General features: G+C 40.0%; 1 protein-coding gene across 1 annotated transcript in view; it reads left to right on the top strand.

The window, feature by feature from the left end:
* Positions 1-23,757, top strand: part of CFAP52 (cilia and flagella associated protein 52) — a 43,805-nt gene that overhangs the window by 18,421 nt on the left and 1,627 nt on the right. The window contains exons 6-12 of the mRNA XM_058559715.1: positions 112-228; positions 2,928-3,028; positions 5,893-6,063; positions 13,108-13,256; positions 15,630-15,775; positions 18,523-18,674; positions 21,205-21,307. Of these exons, the coding sequence (XP_058415698.1) occupies positions 112-228; positions 2,928-3,028; positions 5,893-6,063; positions 13,108-13,256; positions 15,630-15,775; positions 18,523-18,674; positions 21,205-21,307 (939 nt within the window). The remainder of the gene's footprint in view (positions 1-111; positions 229-2,927; positions 3,029-5,892; positions 6,064-13,107; positions 13,257-15,629; positions 15,776-18,522; positions 18,675-21,204; positions 21,308-23,757) is intronic.

Genomic DNA, 23,757 nt, shown 5'->3' with positions numbered 1-23,757 from the left:
GTAGATCTTCTTGGGGTTTCAGAGAAAGCTCATCTCATCCCCGATCAGGGGCTTGTGGGCATCACTGAGGAAACCCAGGTCTTCAAATTTCTTTTTCTCTCTGATCCCCAGATGGCCAGTGATGACAGCTTTTTCTACCTTGGCACCACAACTGGAGATATCCTAAAAATGAACCCTAGGACTAAACTGCTGGCAGACACTGGGCCTGTAAAGGATAAATTCAGTCTGGTGAGTAGAGACCATCCAAGTCTGCTCTGCCCTGCCGTTTTCTAGTGATTTCTTCCCTCCACTGGCAGCACAGACTTACATTAAGAAAGAGTCTGTGGAAAAATGAAAAAGCCTGTGATGTACCCAAGGCCACACCTACATTTTCAAAGTGCAGTGACTAGTTCACTAAGCCCTCATCTGTGGTTTATATTCAGGGCAAAGATATTCCTAGGTGTCCTCAATTAAGGAATCAGAACTACAAGTTTTCTCGTATCTTTAAAGCACAGGACCTGTGGCCTTGTGATTTGTAACCACATTGGTTCCAGCATTTGGGCCACCCTGTTGCCATATGTAAGAGACATGTGCTCTTTGATCTACAAGAATATATCTACATAATTTTTTTCTAATGTAATAACTAGATCTTAGATTTTAGCCTCAGCCGACGTTATAAGTCATGAGCAAGACCTAGAAATCATTGATTGTTTATATTTGTAGAATTCCTAACAATTCTGGTTAAAAGTCCAGTGAGAGACTTTGATATTTAAACCAAAATAAAAGCCTTTTATCAAAGGATAATTTTACAGGATAAGTGCTGCTATTTCCAGTACCCCAGAAAGTTACAAGGGCTGTTTCTACTAAACTTTGAATTTGAAAGCTTGTGCTAGGTTCTGTACCTGCCAATCTCATGTCTGATAATAAAAGAGATGGTTCTAACTAAGCTTAGACACTTCTCCTCTTAGAAGATATTCCCAAGAAGCTTTGAAATATTGCAGTATGTTCCTGGGAAGATGTCAGAGTTTTCTTAATCACACAATCATTTAATATTCAAGCTTTTAAGGTGATGCATAAGAATAGAAGAAAACTATAGTATAGGTAGAGAAGAGTTTAGAAATAGTCCCACAGGAGATCAAGGTGTAGTCCACATCAATGTTTTTCAAATTATTGTTAGGAGAGGGATTCCAATATATTAAACAGATAAAAGCAAAGCAGATCAGGTTAAAGGAGGACAAGGATTAGAGCCCTGACAGTCCTAACTCCTGAGACATCCCCAAAGGGCCCCATAAAACACTCTGTGAAAATGACTCATCTTGATATTTTTGCCTCCCCAGCACCTGGGCTCTAAGTGCCTCTCCAGAAAAGATGCTGGCTGTCTTAATGTTCCTCCAACCTTTGTCACTTAAGTGCCATCCATAGTGGCACTATGGATGCTTTAATTCCTGACCATTTAGGTCTGACGGTAAATTCCGCAAAGCAATGGTTCCAAGGCGCCTTTTATACAAGTGGAAAGAAAATAATGCTTAATGGGGTGAAGGGATAGAAGGTGTTAGTGAAGACATTTGGTTGGAATATCAAGTGATCTTGGGCAGTTACCCATTTTGAAACTCTACTTAAATGTTTGCTCTATGGTTAGAAAGGTCAAGAATTAGAATGGTTTCAAATGGACCTATTAGGCAGACAGCACTAAAACGAGGAAGAAGATGATAACGATGATCATCATCATCGTATTAAAAACAGTACATTCTCAACAAATGATGCGTCAGACGTGGAGCAAAGCACCTTCCTTGTGTTATCTCATTTGATCCTCACCACAGTCTGGTGAGATAGGTGCCGTTTTCATCCCTGCTCTACAGATGAGGAAACTGAGGCACATGCCATTTAAGATCTCATGGCTAGCGAGTAGTAGAGCTGAGATTTGAACCCAGGCCGACTGGCTCCAGAACCTGCACACTTGAGCAACATCATCTATAGTTTCAAAAAAGTGGGTTTAGAAAGTGAACATACGTACCTTGGAGGCTCTGTTGAACTCTGTCCCTTGCTTCCCCAAGTCCCCGAACAAATGCTGAGAATATTCGTTCCAGGGCTGTCTCCTGGTGGGCCAGGCATTCATTCCGTTGTCCTGCTGTGACACATCTCGAGTTGGGGGTGGGGTGCAGGAGAGGAGAGCATATACTTCCGGTCCATGCCTTCATATTTTTGAGCCTTGGTTTCTCTTCTCAAACATCATGAAATGCCTTTTGAGGCAAAACAGGCAAAATTCAATTTAAAGTAACTTGACAGGACATAATATTTATTTAGAAATATTCAAGCTTTATTAAGACACAAATCTATAAAGTCATTAGCTATAGTATCATGGAATGTTTTAAAATAAAATTGTTGGTCATGCACATTTTAAAATTAGAACTTCATAGTAGGTGCTATAAAATGGCCATGATAAGTCCCCTTTGAATTTAAATGTTTCCTATAATTAACTGCAGGCTTTAATTCAGAAAAGTGAACAATAAGGAGCCTTCTGTGCTTTCCCTGGATGTTGAATATGGTCTCTGCATTATTAAGTTCTGGTGAAAACAGTGGCAACTGAGGAACTCGCTGCTGTGGCTGTGCTTATGCCTTCTGTTCCAACTGCATTTGAGTGGATATAAAAGGGTTGATTTTTACTAGATTAAAAATGCGCAGGTGGTTTTAAAGGGAGAAGGTTTGGTGAATCGTGTTTGCTCCTTGCAGGACCAGGAGGGCTGCTTCCTGGCACACCAGCTTCTTGTTGGCACTGAGCCCTTTCGGCCAGCCCGGGGATGCATCACTGGCAATACCTTCATGAGCTCGTCCAAGCAACGTGTGGCAGCATTGACTCGGCCTTGGCCATGCTCATCGTGTCCGGTCACACACTGATTCTTAGTCATGAAACCATTTGGCCTTTTTCTTAATGTTGTTTCTCCCCCTAGGGAGTGTCGGCTATCAAGTGCCTGAAGATGGGAGGTTTGTTGGTGGGCTCTGGCGCCGGGTTGCTGGTCTTCTGTAAAAGCCCCAGCTATAAACCCATCAAGTAAGTTCCAGGCCCCGCAGGGTTGGGATGGGGAGATGGGGAGAGACCCACCAGAGGGAGGTTTGCTTAAAGCCAGCAACTAAGTGATATTGGCAAAGGGATATTTGGTTAAAGAATCTCATCTTGCTGTTAAAATGAGTAGTTGGAATCACAGTAGATGGTAGTTTCTTTGCCAATGAAGAGACAATGACTTATGTTGAATTAAGCCAAAGTGGTCCACTATTACCCACAGGGATACTGCCCCTTCTAATAAATATGTAAGTTATAATTTAGCTAATACATTGAGCCATGACAGAGGAAATATGCTGTTATAAACCTATCCAACCAATAACCTCAAATTTCAAAGTTTCATAATTGGTTTATTCAATGAGATTTATTATGCAATGGGTACCTATTATGTGCCAGGCACTATGATATTAGTTAAAGCATTTGAATATAAGTTTTAATATAAATAGCTGACATTCACCAGCTATTTCTATGGGCCAGATACTATGCTATGTACTTTTCATGGCTTATCTAATTAAAATAAAATGAAATGAAACCTTATACATTCTCATTAACAAGAATTTATTGAGCACCTCCTTCCTCCAAACCAATGTGCCAGATGCTACTAAAAAAATAAAATACAGTTTATTTTAACTTACAGTCTGGTTTGGGGACGAGGTACATACACAATGAAAAGTCACTATAATACTAGATAATATATAAACACAAATCTCATGGTCCAGATAAAGTAAAACATGTCATGGATATTGTAGAGAAGATCTGAGAAGGGAGTGATCTTGTTGGGATGGAGAGGTCAGGAAAGATGCTTCACAGAGGACCAGAGATAGAACTTGAACTTAGCTTTAACAAAATCCAGACACCCCTAGACATGTTCCTGTGGGCTCTGCCAGCTCCAAGGGAGCCAGGGGTAGTTGCATAAGCATTGTAGAAACAAGCATCAGCTGTCTTCATTCAAACAAATCTGTATTGAGCACTCACTATGTACCAGGCACTATTCTAGGTCCTTGGGATCTATCAATGAATAAATCAAACAACGAATGAAAAGAAAAAAAAATCCCTGCCCTCACGGAGCTTACATTCCAGCATGAGGGAAACGACAATAAACAGTAAACAGGTAAAGTACATAGTATGAACGGGTGATGAGTACAATGGAGACAATGGAGTAGGATGTAGAGTAAGGGGGCTCGGTTTTGAAGGCAGACAGGGGACAGGTTGCAATTTTAAATTCAGTGCTCAGAATAGGTCTTATTGGGAATATGTTTGGACCAGTTTTGTGTGTGTATGAAGGGGAAAAAGAGCGGGAGGCAACTTAAGAACGAGGTTGGGTAGACTCTGGACACGTGAAGTGAGTATAGTAAATCAACCCCCTAATTTTTTAACTCCTTGTTTTTAATACACAAGTGGTCCCATTGTAATGAAGATAATTAGACTCAAAGCAGTTATTACAAGATTTGTGCTATAAATGTCTCCAAAAAACCCTGTGTGACAGCATAGGCTCAAACTGGATGCAGTGATTTCTGCCTCCTTGGGTTTTAGTAGATTGAGAAGGCAGCTCACATGAGAGGTCGTGGGACTGGAGAGGAGAGGAGTAAGATAAAACAGACCTTAGGAGTGCAGAGACCCCTGGCTTTGCCCCTGAGCGCTGGGCTCCACCTGTCTTCTAGGGAGCCCGGGTGCCAACAGTCAGTATTTCTTGGCTGCCCCCTACGGGCTCCTGTACGTTACCTCTATCATCTCTAATCTTCACCGCAACCCTGTAAAGAAGGAATTATTCTGTGGTTGAGTAAACTGAAGCCTAGAGATTTCTGGCAACTTGTCCAGAGGCACAGAGCTCTTGTTAGTGAAGGAGCTGGGATATGGCTTGGCGTCTATGCTTGCTTCATTTACCATTCTGCGTCCCAACAACAAGTGAATCTTTGTAAAATACTGCATTTCCCTTGCTGGTTCCTTGCACAACATCCCCCATTGAGTTCTTATTGTCAAAGCTAAATGAGTTGTGGAGCAAGGTTGGGTTTCCAGGGCCTCATTCATTTATATATTGTTTTTTTTTAAAAAGTTCATACTCGTTAAACATTTGGGGAGCAGGGGGATCTGAAATGTGAAAGAAGATAAAGATAATCTTCTCAAAGTTCTAGTGAAGATAGCCGCTATAAACATTTTGTTATTTCTTCTTGTCTACATTATTCATATAACTTTTAAAATAATTGTACTTATTTTATATATAATTTTGTATTCTGATTTTTTACTTAACACAAACATAATCCATATTTTCAATATTACTACATAATCTTTTTAAAATTATCATGGTAAAAAATATGTATACTCCATAATCATTTAAATGTGGTTTTAATGGCTAGGCAAATATTCTTTGCAGTTGCTGTCCCATCGATCATTTAACCATTCCACTACAATTGGATATTTAGGTTGCTTCCAACATTTCACTCTTTTAAATAACATTATAATAACATCCTTTGACATAAATGTTTTCTTCCCCTGATTTTAGGATAATTTCCCAGAAGTAGAATTAATAAAGTATTTAATTGACATGGTCATTTGTGCCCACAGCCTTGCCTGGAATGTTCTCTCTATCCAAATCCTACCTGTGTTGCACAACCCATTTCAGACTATATTTCACTGGTGAAGCTTCTCTGACTATTGTAACCTATGCTTGCCTCTCCCTTTGCTGACTACGGGTACCCACTATTATGAGTAACTTCTGCCTTTCGAATTATGTCACTTCCTTGAAGGCATGCCCCAGCTCATATACCTGATTTGTAACCTGTAATGCTTCGGATGGTTAATAAATACATACTCATCAATTGAGTGAATCTACTTCAACTTTTTGCTTCTTTTTAAAGGAAAATCCAGTTGCAAGGTGGCATCACTTCTATCACACTTCGAGGGGAAGGACACCAGTTTTTTGTAGGAACAGAAGAATCACACATTTATCGTGTCAACTTCACAGATTTCAAAGAGACTCTCATTGCAACTTGTCACTTTGAAGCTGTCCAGGACATTGTCTTTCCATCGTAAGTAGAAGAGGAAAATATTTTTGCCCCTAAAAACAAGAACGTGGCGATTTGATGCAGTGTGCAAGGAAATTTAATTTTATTAATGTATTTTCAACACTTATTAATATAATTATGATTTTTTCTCCTTAACTTTTTCTATTGTAGTGAATTATTTCAATAGACTCTCTATTGCTTTCACTGTGCTGCTATATTAGTTTTCATAATTCAGATTTATATTGGGCTTCTTTAGAATGTTGACTTTTCTAATAAATCCATCATGGAAAGGGTAAATAGACGGGCAAAACTTTTTATGTTTTCCCGATGTCGTCTGCAAAAAGCTCAGTAGTGCCTTTTTCATCTTGAGTCTTCTAGATTTGGCAGACTTTATGGTGGTGGGCATAAGACGTCTGTGGACCTAGTTGCTGTATTTCTTGGTAAATCCCTCACAAAACAAGTGAAACAACCATCAGCAGTTCTCATATCAAAAAGAGCTTCAGTCATAGTTTACCATTATTTGATTTTGAAAAACATTTGTCTTTGGTGAGATTCATTCCATGAAGTTGGTCAGGCAGTTTTTGCTCTGAACTTCCTCAGTAGTTAGCTTGCATTTACAAAACTCAAATCACTGTTCTGCAGGTAGCAAGACTCATTTTGAAAACTCAGTCCTTAAGATCGTGAAGTGTAGTTTGGTTCCCTGAGTCATGTGATTAAGCTCTTCCAAATATTTCTAAGAGTGAAAATGGCTGGTGCCTCCCATTAGGTGAATCTTCACTTGAAAATTGGTCATTTCCTCTCTGTCTCACTTTTTCCTCTTTCTCTAAGGAGCTTGGTAGAATCAATCTGTAAAATTATTTCGTCCTGGTGCCTTTTATAAGGGTAAGTTTTTAACTATCTTTTTAAAATTTATTATATAGTTATTAATCTATTCAGGTTTGTGCTTCGTCTTTTTCTTTTTTCTTAAACAGCTTTATTGAAATATAATTTATGTACTATAAAGTTCACCCATTTAGAACATACAACTCAATGTGTTTTTTTGGCATATTTACAGAGTTTTGCAAAGATCACCATAATCTAATTTTAGAACATTTCATTTTCCCAAAAAGATACCTACTAGCAGTCACTACCCACGACCCCTTTGCTCCCTCCTTCTCCCTCTGCTAAGTTGTGGAGGCGACTGAGGGAAAAGGAAGAACTTGGAGTAAAGAAGCATCATGTCGGAGACTGCGTTCTTCCTCTACTTGCTAAGTTAGCTGTGTTTATGTACTTTGTTTTCAGTTGCTCCTACTTTGTATATCAAAACATTAATATATTGGGAAAAAATATGTATGGACCAATGCAACTTCTGCAGTATTCTGCTATCATTTGCCTATTTACCAATTGTATATGAGCTATTATACATTACAGACACACGCGTTGTAACAAAGGAAACTGTATGTCTTTTTCCAACTCCTTATTTTCAGCCTATTAGTATTGTTTAATTTTAGGTAAGTCTTGGTCTTTTAACAGAATTTAATCTATTTATACTTATTGCCATTTAATAAATTCATAGATATTTTCTATTTAACCTGCTTCCTTTTTTTTTTTTTCCTTTTCTGATCTTTTGTTATAGTGATTATGTTTTATTTGATCCAGGCTTCTCCTTCCCCACTGCACATGACTTGGAAACTGTTAATTTTATTTTTATTCATTTAGTGGCTACCCTTGAATTTTTAATACACATATATAAACTCATTTTTCTGTCAAAGACTACAGTTAACCAACATTTATATCCTATCTTCCAAAAAAGCCAGAGTCTCAGCATATTTTATTTCCCTCTTCACCTTTCCCTCATCATCTCCCATGCTAAAATTATTTGGAATTATAGATCCAGATTATATTATTATTGTTTTTTACCATTAATTACTTAGATTTAACTCTAATTTTTTTTCTTTGCTTTTATCACTCTCTTTTTTTTCCACACATCTCCCTCTTAGATTCTTTTTTTTTTGGTAATTCTTTCAAGACAGTCTGTGTATAGAAAACTTGCTCCTTACTTACCTGAATATATTCTTTGTTTTACCCTCAGACTTGAATGATATTTTGACTAGGAATAAAAAGAATTTTAATGAACTTTGTATTGAAGTATAATATACAGACATACAGTACATAAATCATAAGTAACCACCTCATGAAATATTACACCTCTATGACTACCGCTCTGGTCAAGCAATAGAACATTTCCATCTCCTTAAAACATCCCTCCCAATCACTATCCTCACCTTCCTCCTTAAAGATAATCACTACCTAACTTCTAGCCCCATAGATTAATTTTACCTTCTTTTGAACTTTATGTTAATGGAATAATTGAATATGTACTTTGGAGGTCATTTTTTTTTCTTTATGGAAACTTTAAATGTTGTTAATATCATACAGATCTTCTTATCCTAAGTGACTTTGTCTAGTAGTTTTATTCGTTACTGAGATCGTTACTGTTAAAGTCTCAAGCGATGAATGTAGATTTATACCTTTATTTCTATCAGTTTTTGCTTCATATATTTTGAACACGTTATTAGGTATATTTGTTATATCTTCCTGATATATCGACATTTTTATCATTATTAAGTCTCCCTCTTTGTCTCTAGTAATTCTCTTTTATTTGAAATCTCTTTTGTACGATATTAAGATGCTCCTTCCAGCTTTCTTACTCGTTGCATCGTATATCTTTTTTTATCCTTTCATTTTTAATATATTATGTCTTTATATTTAAAGTACATCTCTTGAAACAGCATATAATTAGTTCTTGCTTTTCCATCCAATCTAATAATCTCTGCTTTTTATTTGGAATGTTTAGTCCATTTGCATTTAATACAATTTTTGATCTGATTGTAAATCTTTGGTTTTACTATTTGTTTTCTTTTACCTCATCTGTTCTTCATTCTTCTTTTACTTCTTTCCTGTCTCCTTTTGTGTTAATCAAATATTTTTAGCATTCCATTTTAATTGTTGTATTGGCTTTCTAGCTATATATTTTTGCATTAATTTTTTAGTGGTTGCTCTAAGGATGAAAATCTGCATCTTTAAAATACCATAGTCTACTTAGAGTTAATATTGAATTACTTCAAGTAAAATACAGTATAGGAACTTTGAAACAGTATTTTTCCCTTAACCCTGCCCCCATCCTTAGTCCTATTGTTTTCATATATACCTATTTATATTATAAATCCATCAATACAATATTATAAATTTTGCTTTAAATAATATCAATATTCAAGAATTTAAAAGAAGAAAAGAAAAGAAAGAATATGCCTTTTTTTTTCTTACCCAAATATTTGAGCATTTCTGATGCTCTTGATTCTTTCTTAAATATCTAAATTGCCATCTGGTGTCATTTCCTTCCAGCCTAAAGAAACTTGTTTAACATTTTTTAAAAATTTAGGTCTCTGTTGAAGAATTCTCTCAGTTTTTGTGTACCTGAAAACATCATTTTTTAGCCCTTCACTTTTGAAGAACAGTTGTTTCACCGGTTATGGAATTCCAGGCTGATAGTTTTCTATTCATTCATTAGTTTGACTATATCGTTCCAGTTCCTTCTGGCTTCCAAAGTTTCTAATGGGAAGTCATTCTATATTCTTATCATTGTTTCCCTCTTTATAATGTGTCATCTTTCTCTATTTTCAAGATTTTCTCTTTGTTTTTTATCAGTTTGACTATGATGTGTTGTGAGGTGGTTTTCTTTGTGTTTATCCTGCTTAGGGTTTGTTAAGATTTTTGGATCTGTAAGCTGATGTTTTCCACCATGTTAGAAAGTTTTCAGCCATTATTTCTTCAAAACTTTTCACCTTTTCTCTCTCCTATCCTCCTGAGATTCAAATTACATGTGTTAAATAATTTGATATTGTCCCATAGATCTTTAGGCTGTTCATTTTTCTGCAGTCTTTTTCTCTGTTTTTTCATCATGTAATTTCTGTTAATCTACCTTCAAGTTCACAGATTCTTTTGCCATCTCTAATCTTTTGAGCCCATCTAGTAAATTTTTAATGTCAGTTATTGTCCTTTTCACATATAAAATATATATACATATATATGTATATATATTTGTCGTGATATATAATTATAATATTATACATATATAGTTTCTAGATCTCTGTTGAGATTACCTATCTGTTCATTCATCGCTATCATAGCTTCCTTTAATACTTTGAATATATTTTCAGTAGTTGCTTTGAAGTCTTTGTCTGTTAATCCAATACTTCAGTCTATCTGAAGTCTGTTTCTTTTGACTGCATTTTTCCTGAATCATATTTTCCTATTTCTTTGCATGTCTGATTTATTTTTTGCTGAAAACTCAGTATTATAGATAATGCATTGTAGTAACTCTGAATTCTGTAGTGTTCTCTGAGGATTGTTGTCCTGGACTCAAACTGAAAATTTTGTCTCCCTCATAGTATGCAGCAGCTGGTATTCTCATGGCTTCCACCTGCTACTTTTTTGTACTGGTTCTGGATTCTCCTGTGGGCTTGCATAATTTGGCAGTTACCCAAGGATTTGTGCAGAGATGGAGCTCATCCTCTCCATAGTTTCCTTGCTTCTAGGGATTTCCCCTTAATTTCCAGGTGTTCTTCTAACTTTAGGCCCTTTCTTCTGACACATTAAGCCTGTAAGGTTCAGCTTTCTGCACCCAAGCTGAACACAGTTGGTGAATGTATTCAGGTAGAAGGCCAGAAACTCTCAGATTGACCCCATGTAGCTTTGTCTTCAAAAATAAAATTAAAAAAAAAAATCAATAGAATAAGAAAAAAAAAGAAAAGTAGAATCCTCTCTGGTCACTGTCTGGTTTTCTTTCCTCAAAGAGTTTCCCCTATATGTGTAGAATGTAGCTGTGAGACAGGAATTTGGGCAGTGTTTGTAATCAGAATTTAGGTCTTACTCCTGTGATTCTCTTGCTGCCAGAATTACCCTTTATATTCCAGGTGATTTTCCAGCTCTTCACTCTGATTTCTGTAGACTATGGTTTTTCTGCCATCTTTTTCTGTGGGAGTTGGGGGCACCCTCAGGTTAGAAAGCCACACAGTAATGATTCTTAACCCTTCCTAGTTGCAGTTTTACAAAAGTAGACTCTTCTTGATTTCTGTCTACTTTTAAATGTTTTCAGTGTCTTTAGGACTTTTGGTGCTTGTTGTTGTTCATTTTATCCAGTTTTTATAATTGTTGTCTGTGGGAAGGTTTGTGTGGCCACTTCACTGCTCCATCATTATAAGAAGCACTCTCTGCTTGTGCTATTGAGCTGTGTTTTTCTCCGGTTTTGTTTTTCTACAAATCTTATCTGGCTGATTTTTGTTTATCCTCAATTTATCCTGTTTAATGATAATCTTTCCTGCTTTTCTGAATTGTTAGGGGAAAAAATGTATATCTATATATCTATATCTGCATTTAAGTCAGCCTCTACCTCTATCTTTATCTTGATCATCTCTATCTCTACTTTTATGTCTATCTTCATTTCATGAGATTTTTAGATGGGCGGGAGGGAGCACATGGGCCTAGTGCACCATCTTGATCCAGTCAGTTTGATTTTTTCTGGAACTCAACCTCTCAGATCCTAAACTAAGGACAATCTACTACTTGAATGGCTCCTTCTTGCACTAGGCTTGACTCCTGCAGAAGTGGACTGTCCATCAAGGGTAGGGAGTGTTTGGAAAGTTCTCTAGGTGCAGTCCTTCCATGATATTTGATTTTCATGAGGAGTCCATACACCTCTTTAAGACCTCACTTTCCCCAAAGGAGGAGCCCATTCACTGAAGGCAGTATATGATATAAACCATCTCTTACTTTAAATAAATATTAACAATCTAATGTTGGCTTGATTTGATCTCTGTTAATCAAGACTGTCTGGCAAGGAGCTCCACCTCATCTGCTGTCCTGTTCTAGCACTTACTCTTTCCAAGTAACTAGTCCCGCATTATAATTTTATCTCTAAGCCCCAAAGCTAAATTTGTGGAAAAGATTCACTTATTTTTCTATTGATTCCAAAGTAAGTAGACCTTAAAATAAGAGAGAGGGACTCTCTTTTTATGAATATGATTTTGATGATATGTAGAAATTTCTTGAGAAGTCCTTAAATCTAAAAGTTAGCTCAGTCTCCACAGAGACTGTAGCTAGAAATTCATACTTATAAAGCAGAAGGATTTTATTATACCTCAGTATTACTCCTTTTTCTCGTCCACATTGGAATAATCTGTAATTTTTTGACATATTAGAATTTTTCAATACATTTACAAGTTGTCTTTTTTCAAAAAAAGCCTAACAGACCAATTACTCTGGGATTCTCTTCCTTGCCCACAATCTCATATTTTCTCATAACTAGGAAAAGAATTGTTTTAGGTTATCTGCAGACATGAATTCTAGCACCTTTGTCACTTTCTTCTTTGAAATTTTAATAAGATTGTCTACTTTATAGGAAAGGTTTGTTTAACCTCTTTTCTTTTTTTTTTCTGGTGAGGAAGATTAGCCCTGAGCTAAAAACTGTTGCCAATCCTCCTCTTTTTGCTGAGGAAGATTGGCCCTGGGCTAACATCGTGCCCATCTTCCTCTACTTTATATGGGAGGCCGCCACAGCATGGCTTGACAAGCGGTGCGTCAGTCCACGCCAGGGACCAAACCTGCGAACCCCAGGCCTCCAAAGTGGAGCGTGCAAATTTAACCACTACCCCACCAGGCCGGCCCCTGTTTACCCTCTTTTAATATAAATATTCCATGATGTATTTTATCTCAAGAAATATTACTCACTATCCTCCAGTCTACCAGGACATTGAAAGACTTTTAATTGACATTTCCTTTTTGAGCAACTTTATCCCAATTCTTTCTCAAGAGAAGAGACTACAAAAGACTGCCCACAGATAATTTGAGGGCATCAAATGCTGTTTTACATAAGAAGTCTGTAAGCGCATCAAGCCTTGAGATAATTGGTGCTTAAGAAGCAGCTTTCCCTATATCCTTGTAAAACACGTTAGTGTCAAATGTGTATCTAAGAAGCGCTGCGCATCTTTCACGGCTGCATGTCTTAGTCTTTCGGTGGCTTCTTTGCAGTGGCACTGCTGAGCTGTTTGCCACCTGTGCCAAGAAGGACATCAGGGTGTGGCACACGCTGTCCAACAGGGAGTTGCTTCGGATCACTGTACCCAACATGACCTGCCATGGCATCGATTTCATGAGAGACGGGAAGAGCATCATTTCCGGTAACGTCCACATGCCAAGATTCAGGCTACGCCTGTGGCTTTGATTCTTGTCATTCTCATTCTACACTAGTCTCTACATGTGGATAACCCGGAACAGCCTCCCCTGTCACCCCCTCCTTGCTTCTCTTTGGAGTTCTCTTCCAGCTGGGAGACTTTCTGAACAAGGAAGAACCAAATAACCATTTCTTTTCTCCCAAGCTGCTGCATATAGCATGTAGCATTCTCTCCAGCAGGGAAATTTAGTAATTCAATTACGAAATGGATTTGAGGCTTTAGTGAGTACAGGGCACTGGTGTTAGAACCTCTTTTGTTGTCCAAGAGATAAAAACCTGACATAAACTAAGTCATGCCTCAAAGGGAATTTATTTTTAACTCAATTATTTTTTGCCAACATATTTTAACATAAATTATAGATACCATGATATTCCACCTCTAAATACTTCAGTATGCATATCTGAAAATAGTATTTTCCTATAAAATAATTTCTTCATATCATCTCATGTTCAAACCATATACCAATTTCCCAGTGGTCAAAAAATAAACTCACTTGTTCACATCAATGAAAATGATTTCTAGGTGTGGCTATTAAAATGGTGATACCAGGAACCCACCTCATCCCCTCTTTTCTTAGCTCTGTCTCCTCCGTGTTAGCCTCTCCCTTGAGCATGTCTTCTTTACGTAGTGGCCACCAGGAGCTCTTGGCTTACAGTACACTTACAGCTAACAAACCCTCAGCTCATCATCACCTCCCTTTTTCTCTTACACCCCACATCCATTTGTCCCTAAAGTCTCTCACTGTAGAGTATATCCAAGATTCTGTCACTTTTCATCATCTCCACCCTGTCTCAGCCGCCATTATCTTTCTCCTAGATTATCCTCATAACATCCTACCTGGTCTCCCTGCTTCTACCCTTGCTCACCACCCTTCTCCCCCAGTCTGTTCTCAACACAGAGGCCAGAAATCTCTTTTGAAAGTGTCATTCAGGTCATGCCATTTCTACAGCTCAAAGGTCTTAGATAGTAAAAGACAAAGTCCCTGCAATTGCCCACACGGCCGTACATGACCTTCTCTCCTCCCCCACCTCCACCTTCTTACCTCTGACTTTGTCTCTTGCTGCTCACCCCCACTAGCCATACTTGCTTCTTTGTTGTTCCTCAAATGGATTGCATATAAGGCCTTTGCTCTAGCTGTTTAGTCTGCCTGGAATGTTCTTTCCCAAGATAGCCCCATGACTCATTTCTCACTCCCTCACTTCCTCAAGTTTTTGCTGAGATGGGATCTATCTTGAGCATCCTATTTAAAATTGCTAAGGTCAGGAGGTGATACTAAAGCTGATGGGAAGGAGCCAGCCACGTGAAGACCGGGGGTAAGAGCATTCCAGGCAGAGGGAACAGCAAGTGCAAAGGCCCTGAGGTGGGAAATTGCTTGGTGTATTTGAGAAATAGAAACAGGACCAGTATGTCTGGAGCTTAGCGGGTAAGATTGGGGTGAGGGTTCAGGGAGAGTGGTAGTAGAGGAGGTTGAAGAGTTAGGGAGTAGAGACTGGTTACTGTGGAGGATAAAGGAGTTGGATTTTCATTGTAAATGTAGTGAGAAAAGCTTTTGAAATTTCTCGATCAAGGAGGTGACATGATTTTAAGAGGTTCACCCTGACTCCTGCATGGATAATTGATTGTAGGGGAGCAAGAGTCTAAGGCCAGGGAGAAAGCTGTTATAATAATCCAGGAGAGGGATGCTGGTGGCTTGGACAAGGGTGGTCTCAGTGGGGGAGTTGAGAAGTGGCCAGATTTGGCATGTCTTTTAACTCTAGAGCTGATGAGACTTGCTGATGGATTGGAGGTTGGGTTGGGTGGATGGACTAGAGAGAAATCAAGGATGACTTTGAAGTTCTTGGCTTGAGCAACTGGAGGATGGTGGCCACTTGTATTGAGATAGGGAAGATAGTGGGAATGGGGGAAGGAACATCAGGTTTAAAGATGGGAAGCCAACATTTATTTGGAGATGTTAAATTATACATCCCAGATGCAATATAACTAGCTAGCTGAATGTACAAATTTTGCAGCTCATGGGAGAGGTGGGAGCTAGCCCTCCCTTCCTCCCCACCCCAACTTCTCTCTCCTGGAGTGGGGTGCACCTGGAGGCAGGCTCAACTAAGGCAAGCCACTCATTTCCCTCAGCCAGGTGTGACCAGTTTGGGGAATCAGGGAGAGGGGGACATGATTCCTGGCAGTTGGTAGGGGACCAGCCTCTTTCCTCCATCACCAGCGCTGTTCTGCAGCCCTGACTCTCATTTATCACGTAGGAGAGCAACAGTCTGCAGAGGGAGTATGAATATACTGATCCTGCTGCCTTTTGTGTCCCTTTCACGCCAGCGTGGGACGACGGTAAAATCCGAGCCTTCGCCCCAGAGACAGGCCGGTTGATGTATGTCATTAACAATGCCCACAGGATCGGAGTGACGGCCATCGCCACCACCAGTGACTGTACAAGGATCATCAGCGGCGGTGGGGAAGGAGAGGTATTGTTCTTGAAAGCAAAATCTTTTAAAAATAGCCCTTGATTTAGAGCAACTCCCTCACCGGAGGCCACTTACTTAATTTTTTTTACCTGTACTAGGAGTCAAACAGCACCAAATTAAGATTTTGATGAAATCCTAAAATATGTCATAAATTAAAGTTCTAATAACGTAAATACACATATAACTACATTCAGTCACAGAAAGGACCTTTAAGATACAGACATGAAGGCATTCTGTGTGGAATTGAGCTATGAATCCAAGTTGGTGTTTTGCCAAAGTTTTGGAATATTTATTCTTTTCCTTCAAAGACCATAGTTATATAAATGGTCTTTATCCTATCTTTTAAAGGAGATGCTACCTTTAGAATCAATTCTTTAATCTACCCAGCCATTTTGACCATTATTTTAAAATTGTTACACTCGATCTTTTCCTTCCATCATTTTGAGAAGCGTAAGACATCTTCCGCTCACACTTTCATGTCAGTGTCTTCCCTCCCCTACTGCCCAGCTTTCTCCCTATTGCAGAGCCTCTCCTTTCTCCACACAGGACACTTTCTTTTCCTTTCTTTTCTTCGTGCTATCACAGGAATGACTTATCAGGGAGAAGAAAGATACAGCATCTTGATGTCGCCTTGAGCAGAGCTGGGGCCAAGCAGAGTAGTGGCTGAGTGTTTGGGTTCTGGAGTCACACTGCCTGGGCTCAGATTTCACTTCCACCACCTTCCAACACCTTGTGTGATCTGGGGCGTGTTCCTTCTTCTTCTTCTTTTTTTTTTTATTGATGTCATAATAGTTTATAACATTGTGAACTTTTAGTTGTACATTATTGTTTGTAAGTCACTGTATAAATGTATCCCTTCACCCCTTGTGCCCACCCTTGGGGCATGTTCTTTAACCTCTCTGTGCTTCAGTTTCCTGTGTGCAAAGTTAAGACAACAATACTACTGAGATATTTTACACTTTTTATTTTGTACTAAGTCCTCGAAACCTAGTGTGCATTTTGCATTCAGAGCACATCTCCCTCTGGACTCGCCACACTGCAGGTGCTCTGTAGACACATTCAGCCCTGGACCATCCCCCCTGTTCTCTGCCTACCACTGCCTTCAAGGCTTTACTCCCTTCCCTTATCCCTTCAGCCACACTGTTGCTGACACCCTCAGCATCCTTGCTTGCTCCCTCAGCCTTTTGGGCTATCTGCCTTGCTGATTCCCACATTTGGCTTGGACCAGACATCTGCACTCTAGGTGCCTGAGCCTGAGCTGGTGAGAGCTGACTGAAGATAACACACATTACATATTCACTGCCCTTGGCCCTGCTCAGCAATCTTTTCAGTGTCAGCTCCTCCTCCCATTCCCCACAGCTATTACAGACCTTTCTTCCAAACGACAGAGTCTTCCAGGACTTTGTAAGTATTAGAGACCAGGCCTGCTGGTCAGCAGGTGTGCTCTGGTACAAATGCAGTAGTTGCTAAAATACTCAAGTACTTCCATTTTCATTGGTAAACGGCCATTGCCTGAGGACCCCAATCCCACCACCTTGTCCCCTCCCCCTAAGCATACCCAAAACTCCCTGCAGTCTCACAAGTAAAGAGCTGATGCCCAGCACGTCGGAAGTTCCAGTCCTAGGGCTGTTTGGCTGGTGCCCACACCATACTAGTTAGAAAATTTGAATATGCTAAAGACTGAACGTATGCCTCCACAAGTGGTGGGATTTCAAGATTGGAGATTTGTTTTCTTTGGCAATAGTTGTTATCCCATCCCATGTCATAACAGAGGGAATTATTTGGACAACACAGAAATTAATATGGCCCAGCTCATTTGGGATCACCTCATGCTTCCTTATTCTCTTTACTTTGACAATGTAGGAGGTGTCCTAGAATGTTTTTCTTTCTTCATTTAAGGTTATTTTCCTCTTATCAGGTACAAATAAGTCTAGTCTGTTATTACCTATCCTAATGCTAGTTTTTAGTCTAGTGTTCACCCAGACTACTGTTCTTTCATTGTCTTGTATGACTTATACAAAATAGTTTCTGCTCTTCTTATTTTTCATAAATCCAACATATTCATTACAAGAAAGTATATGTATCTGACTACGTTATTATGTTTTCTGGTATAGTTGTGTCAGAGTGTTTACCCATTATAGGACACACTATAAAAATGAAATGACTTTCCTTTTACTGACTCTTTTTATTGCAGTTAGGGCATCATATTGACTGTTTTTGAAATTTTATGTGTAGGTAGTTGTATTACCTATGAATTTCATTTCAGGATAGTAAAGGGATTTTAGAAAACATTTCTTACAGGGTGTTGGCTTTGATGGGGTTGAGAACCATTGATTTTAAATGATTAAGCAGCTGATGTGAAAGTTTAACTATGGCTCTGGGTATCCAAGAGATTTCCTGATGGCACCAGAAATTTGAGAGCAATTCTCAGCAGAAATGAGTAGACATATTGTTTCACTTGGCTTAGCGGCAGCCTTTACATTATCAGTTTTAGTAGAGGGCGTCTGATAAATTTCTCAGCCCTATAAGTAGAAGCAGGTGTAGGATCATTGGTAGCATTTTGCTGGCTCCATAGAGGAATATTTCTGTCCTACAACTTAGCATTCTCACCGCACGCAACCGAGATGAGATCAGGGAATTAAAGAAACAAGTCAAGCACAGGGAAGGTGAAAAAGCTCTTGGAATGTTTTTGTATCCCTTCAAAAGGCCTAAGTTTGTATTAAGAGCCTATGCTTTGTGGCTTTCAGGTGAGGGTGTGGCAGATAGGCTGCCAGACCCAGAAGCTGGAGGAGGCCCTGAAGGAGCACAAGTCCTCCGTGTCCTGCATTAGGGTGAAGAAGAGCAACGAGGAGTGTGTCACCGCCAGCACGGATGGCACGTGCATCACTTGGGACCTTGTGTAGGTACCTGTGATGGGGAGGATGAAGTGGCACTCACACATCCAACAATTCCAGCATTTTATTGAACTTGAGAGAAGATTCAAATGAAGGGCAGAAATCTTATTTAAGGCAACAGTAAAGGGATGTTCAGCAGAAGCCATTGATCTCCATGACTTTCCAGGGTTTACAGATGCTCTTAGAGGGGCCGGCCTGGTGGCGCAAGTGGTTAAGTGCGCGCTCCACTGCGGCGGCCCGGGGTTTGCCGGTTCGGATCCCGGGTGCGCACTGATGCACTGCTTGTCAAGCCATGCTGTGGCGGCGTCCCATATAAAGTGGAGGAAGATGGGCGTGGATGTTAGCCCAGGGCTAGTCTTCCTCAGCAAAAAGAGGAGGATTGGCAGATGTTAGCTCAGGGCCGATCTTCCTCACACACACACACAAAAATACAGATGCTATTAGAAAGGGTATAGTTTCCAGGAAGAGCTGGGTGTTAGAAGTTTCTGGATGCATAGGGAAGTAGCTTTCTGGATACACACAGTGAACTATCATTTAATTTACACTAACTCAACTTTAAACATTCCCAAAAGAGGGAGAAGGGAAATAACTTAAGTAATGTAGGCAGTTCCTCTGGTCATTCTATGCAGTCCAGTCAAGCCCAGAACGAGCTTGCCATGGTGGGTGGGAGTAGGGGAGTGGTGTAAATTTGCCCTTCCCCTCAGTTGGCCACGTTCTCAGGGACCCCTATACTGTGAGCATATCGCTACCCCGTAGAGTGCCGACTCCAAGCTAACTAGACCAAAGCATGTGAACTTGATCGTTGAAGTAATTCAAAGGATTTTCAAGGATGATTTTTTTGACTATAAGCATCTTTGCTGTGTGTTTTTGTTTAGAATTAGACCTATTTTCCCAACCCTCTCCCCGCCCAGCACCCCTCTACCACTCCTAAGAGCCCTCGCCTCTGTGTATAACTGCATCAGAGAGACTTGAAGAAGTACCGAGGCAGGAGATGTCTACATCTACATCTACATTAGACATAGATATCTCCTCTCCCGCCTCCATAGAGATACATATAGATATATATGGATAGCAAAAGAATATGAAATGTTCTTGATTGGAGAGAAGAGACTGGGAACTAAAGGCAAAGGCAGAATACTTTTCATTTAGTACATTAAAAAAACAAAAACCAAAGCAAACCTCTGTCTTCTAGCCCTGTGTGTCTCTAACTTTGATGTGCATATGAATGACCTGGGGATCTTGTTAAAATATGGATTTTGAATGGATAGGTCTAGAGTGGCACCTGAGATTCTGCATTTCTAACAGGCTCCCAAATGAGGCCCCTGGTGCGGACCCAACACACTTGTGGGAGGTATTAGCCTACACCTGAACTTCCCATTGGGAAAATAGGTAACTAGAAGGTGTTAAAAAACAAAATGCAACTGAGTAAATTCGAAGATTTAATTGTTTTCATTCAACGATTCATGAATCGGGCAGCATCTCATCCAGCAATTAGAAAGGAGCTCCAAGGAGCTGTGCAAAATGGGAGGCTTTTATAGGCAGAAGGGGGCAGGGAAAAGAAAAGAGCAAAAAATTACCTCACTGCCTTTCTTTGGGGATGAAAAGGGTCCACCAGGCAGGTTACCTCACTACTGCTGACCAGCACGTTCCAGACTGACCCGTGAAGTTTACACGCCTGAGAGAGGTTGAAACTGCAATTAGTTTGGGTATTAAATCTTGGATTGGTGACATGGGCTTAGCACAAGATTTTGGGCTTGTTGTCTCTTTTTTAACAAGGGCGTGTCTAAACTTATTTCCATGGATGGTTTATGACCACCTCAAATCTTTAACATCTCCCTGTTGTATAGCAAGAATATTTGGTTAATTTGTACCAAAATCTTTAAAAAATGCTCAGCCCAGATACTGTGTTTGAAAACCTCCATAAAGAGAAGAAACTGCAGAAAGTGCATTTTTTTATCCAGTAGAGCCTGGCCTGTGAAATGGCCACCTAACCGCATCATCTATGGAAGGAGAAGCGATATTTACATACTTCTTGGTATAGCTTTTAAAGCAGTGTTTTTCAAACTATTGTGCTGATTAAAAATGCAGATCTGTGGGCCTCATCCCAACTTACTAAACCCAAACCCCTAGAGGTAAAGTCCAATAATATCCATTTTTAAGAAGCCCTTCCCCACACTCTTTGCTTCTCAGCAAAGAGTAGGGACGTTCCCTTCAAAATGGTGGCCTCAAGAATAAAGTACCATATGTGGAAGACAGCAGGTTGACTCTGAGTCCAGCCTCTCCTCCTTCTTCTTACTAGAACTAGAGGAGTTCTGTGCTTTGTCTTTAGCAAAGGGCCCCGCCCAGCATCTTCTGACTGCCCTTGAGAGATGCAATGGGAGGATGCAGCAGGGGCGTGGGCAGACTAACAGGAAGTCTGTTTGGGATAAATAAACCAACCCAAGTCCAAACTTGTACCAAATCCAGTTTGAACAGTACATACGTTTTCTAGGGAAGAGAAAGTCGAGTTTCACAGCTTTTGAATCTACTTTTCAGACGTCTTAGGAGGATTCAGATGATCCTGGCGAACACCTTATTCCAGTGTGTTTGTTACCACCCTGAAGAGTTCCAGATCATCACCAGTGGGACAGACAGAAAGGTGAGTGCTCCCAGCAAGAGGCAAGAGCTTTCTGGTACAAGAGAAAAGCAGTGAAGCGTTGTGGTCGAGGGGGCACACTCTGGGGTCAAGCCACGCCAATTCAAATGATCGTTTGCTGTTGATCAGCTGTGTCACTTTGAAAATGCTAGGTAACTTTTTGTGCCTTTGCTTCCTTGTCTGTAAAATGGAAATGATGATACCACTGACCTCATAGAGTTGGTGTGAGGATTAAAGTCATACTCGAATATAATGCTATTTGGGGTACTCAGTAAGCATTGGTTTTTATTATTAGGAAATTTCTAAGGCTGGAACAGAATTGCTGTGCCCAAACCAGTTGTCACTTTGACTAAATTCAAATCAAATGACAATAGAGCTCCTCATGTCTTCTTATCAATCAACTTCATCAATATATTAGCAATCTCTTTAGCTGGGGAGTCCATGTCCTTGGGCAAAAATTGGTCTTTCTTTTTGGGGGAACATTTCCGCCTTAGAGTGAGCAAGAGGCTTCAGGAGAGAGGCATATGGAGGGGCAAGGATACTAGGGTATCTTCGACCCTCCCAGCCATATCACATCAATCAGATCTTGGCCTAATTACCTGCACATCCAATTAATAGATTTGAATTCCCCCAATTCAGACTTTAAGATGACTTGGAGATAATTGAAGAAGAGGTTGCATGTTTATCTTTTCACCAGCTACAGAAAAGCTGATGGAGTTAAAGTATAAAAATATGGTGGGAAAAATACTAAAGGTGACTCCCCTCCACCACCAGCACCAAATTAGAATCTAGGAGTGGGCTTTTACCTGTTGAAGCTTCCTAGGTAATTGGGAACTACTGCCTGATGACACTTTGTCATAAAAACCCAAGAAATGCTGCCTGGTCCAATGAGGATTTGCCTGACACAGATGGAATATTGCGGGAGGGCACGTCGGACTCTGTTCTAGTCTCTGTAGGTTGACCTTGCTAGTTTCTTTGTGTCTCATCTGCTCAAATTGCTTAGCCTGCCCATCCCCCAACCCCATATGTGACTTGTGGTCTAAGTGGGCTTCCTCGTGGAACTGGGGTGGAATTGATATTAGAGAGTTAATCACAACATTACTATAAATGCTTCAATATATGGTTCATAAAGTTTCTAAATTACTGTGATATCTGCCATATTCTAGGTTTCAGTTTATGAGACTTGAAACAGTCTATTTCCCTCTTATTAGAATTTTCACACCATAGATCATAAATCTGTAAAACTATTCTAAGTGCTGGGGACAGTACAATGTTCCTGCTGTCATGGAGCTTACTTACTTTGTGTATTTATTTTGGGTGGGAGGGGATGGAATTGGATAGTGCAGTTGTAAATGAAGACATAAATGAACAATGAGCAATAAGTGAACAAGATGAGATGAGATGGTGAAGGGGCTAAAATGAAAATAGAGCAGGTTATACGATACTGGCTGGGGAAGGAAGCTGCTTTAGCCAGGATGCTCAGCGAAGGCCTCCTTAAGGGGGTGACATTTGAGCTGAGGCCTGAGTGACAGAAGGACCTAGCAATGCTTAGATCTCGGGGAAGACCATCCCAGGCAGAGGATACTCGGGAAGCCTGAGGCCCAACGAGGCTGCCCAGGAGACGGTCACTGTGACCTCTTTGGCCAAGAAAGCAGATAGTCAAGCAACAACTACTTACATAGGTGTGATTCCCGAGAAACTAGGATTTTGGCATGTCTTTATACTCCTTTATGCTTTTACTATGAAAACAGAAATTTTGTTAAAGCGATCAAGCATCAATGCAAATTATAAAGCAAAAAAATACCTATATATTTTAGATAGCACACACAATTCCTAGCTAGATTCAGAGGAATCCATATTCCTGGCATAATGACTGGAACGCAGCAAGTTTCCATCAACATGAAACAAAGAGAAAGGGCTGAAATGCAGGCCCAAGTTCACACTCCTGGTTCCTGGTGAAGTGCTCTCTATTTAGAAAGAAATTTTATTTTTGAATAGGTTGTACATTTACGAGGTTCAAAGTTCAAAAAGTAAAAGCAGTATATTCAGAGAAAAATCTCCCTCCTTTGAGCCCCTGTCTCCCCCCAACCCCTAACCTAGTTCTCCTTCCCAGGAGGAGCCCATCTTATCAGTTTGTCTTTAAGCCCCACCCTGTGGAATGTTTTATTGCTTTGAGGCAGAAGAGAAAGTTGGGAATAGGGTGAGGCGAGGGAGGAAGAGGGAGGGTCGGCCACAGTGAGCCGGCGACTTTGTGAGGCCCAGTCTCCAGAACTCTCTGGACTGCTCATTCCCCAAACTGAAGGAAGGAAATGCTTTCTCCTTCCACCACGCCTGAAGCTTTGCTGTCTGCTTTACGAGCAGAGGCTGGAAAGTGGATGCAGTGGCTGTTTTCCTCTTGCTTTTACAGCTTGCTTCAGACTCAATCTGCTCAGTCTAATTGAAAGCACTTTCTG

The sequence above is a fragment of the Diceros bicornis genome, chromosome 18 (genome assembly GCF_020826845.1).
Source record: "Diceros bicornis minor isolate mBicDic1 chromosome 18, mDicBic1.mat.cur, whole genome shotgun sequence".
In the NCBI taxonomy this organism is placed as follows: Eukaryota; Metazoa; Chordata; class Mammalia; order Perissodactyla; family Rhinocerotidae; genus Diceros; species Diceros bicornis.
Note: the sequence above shows the minus strand (reverse complement) of the source record. Positions and strands in the feature narration are given on the sequence as shown.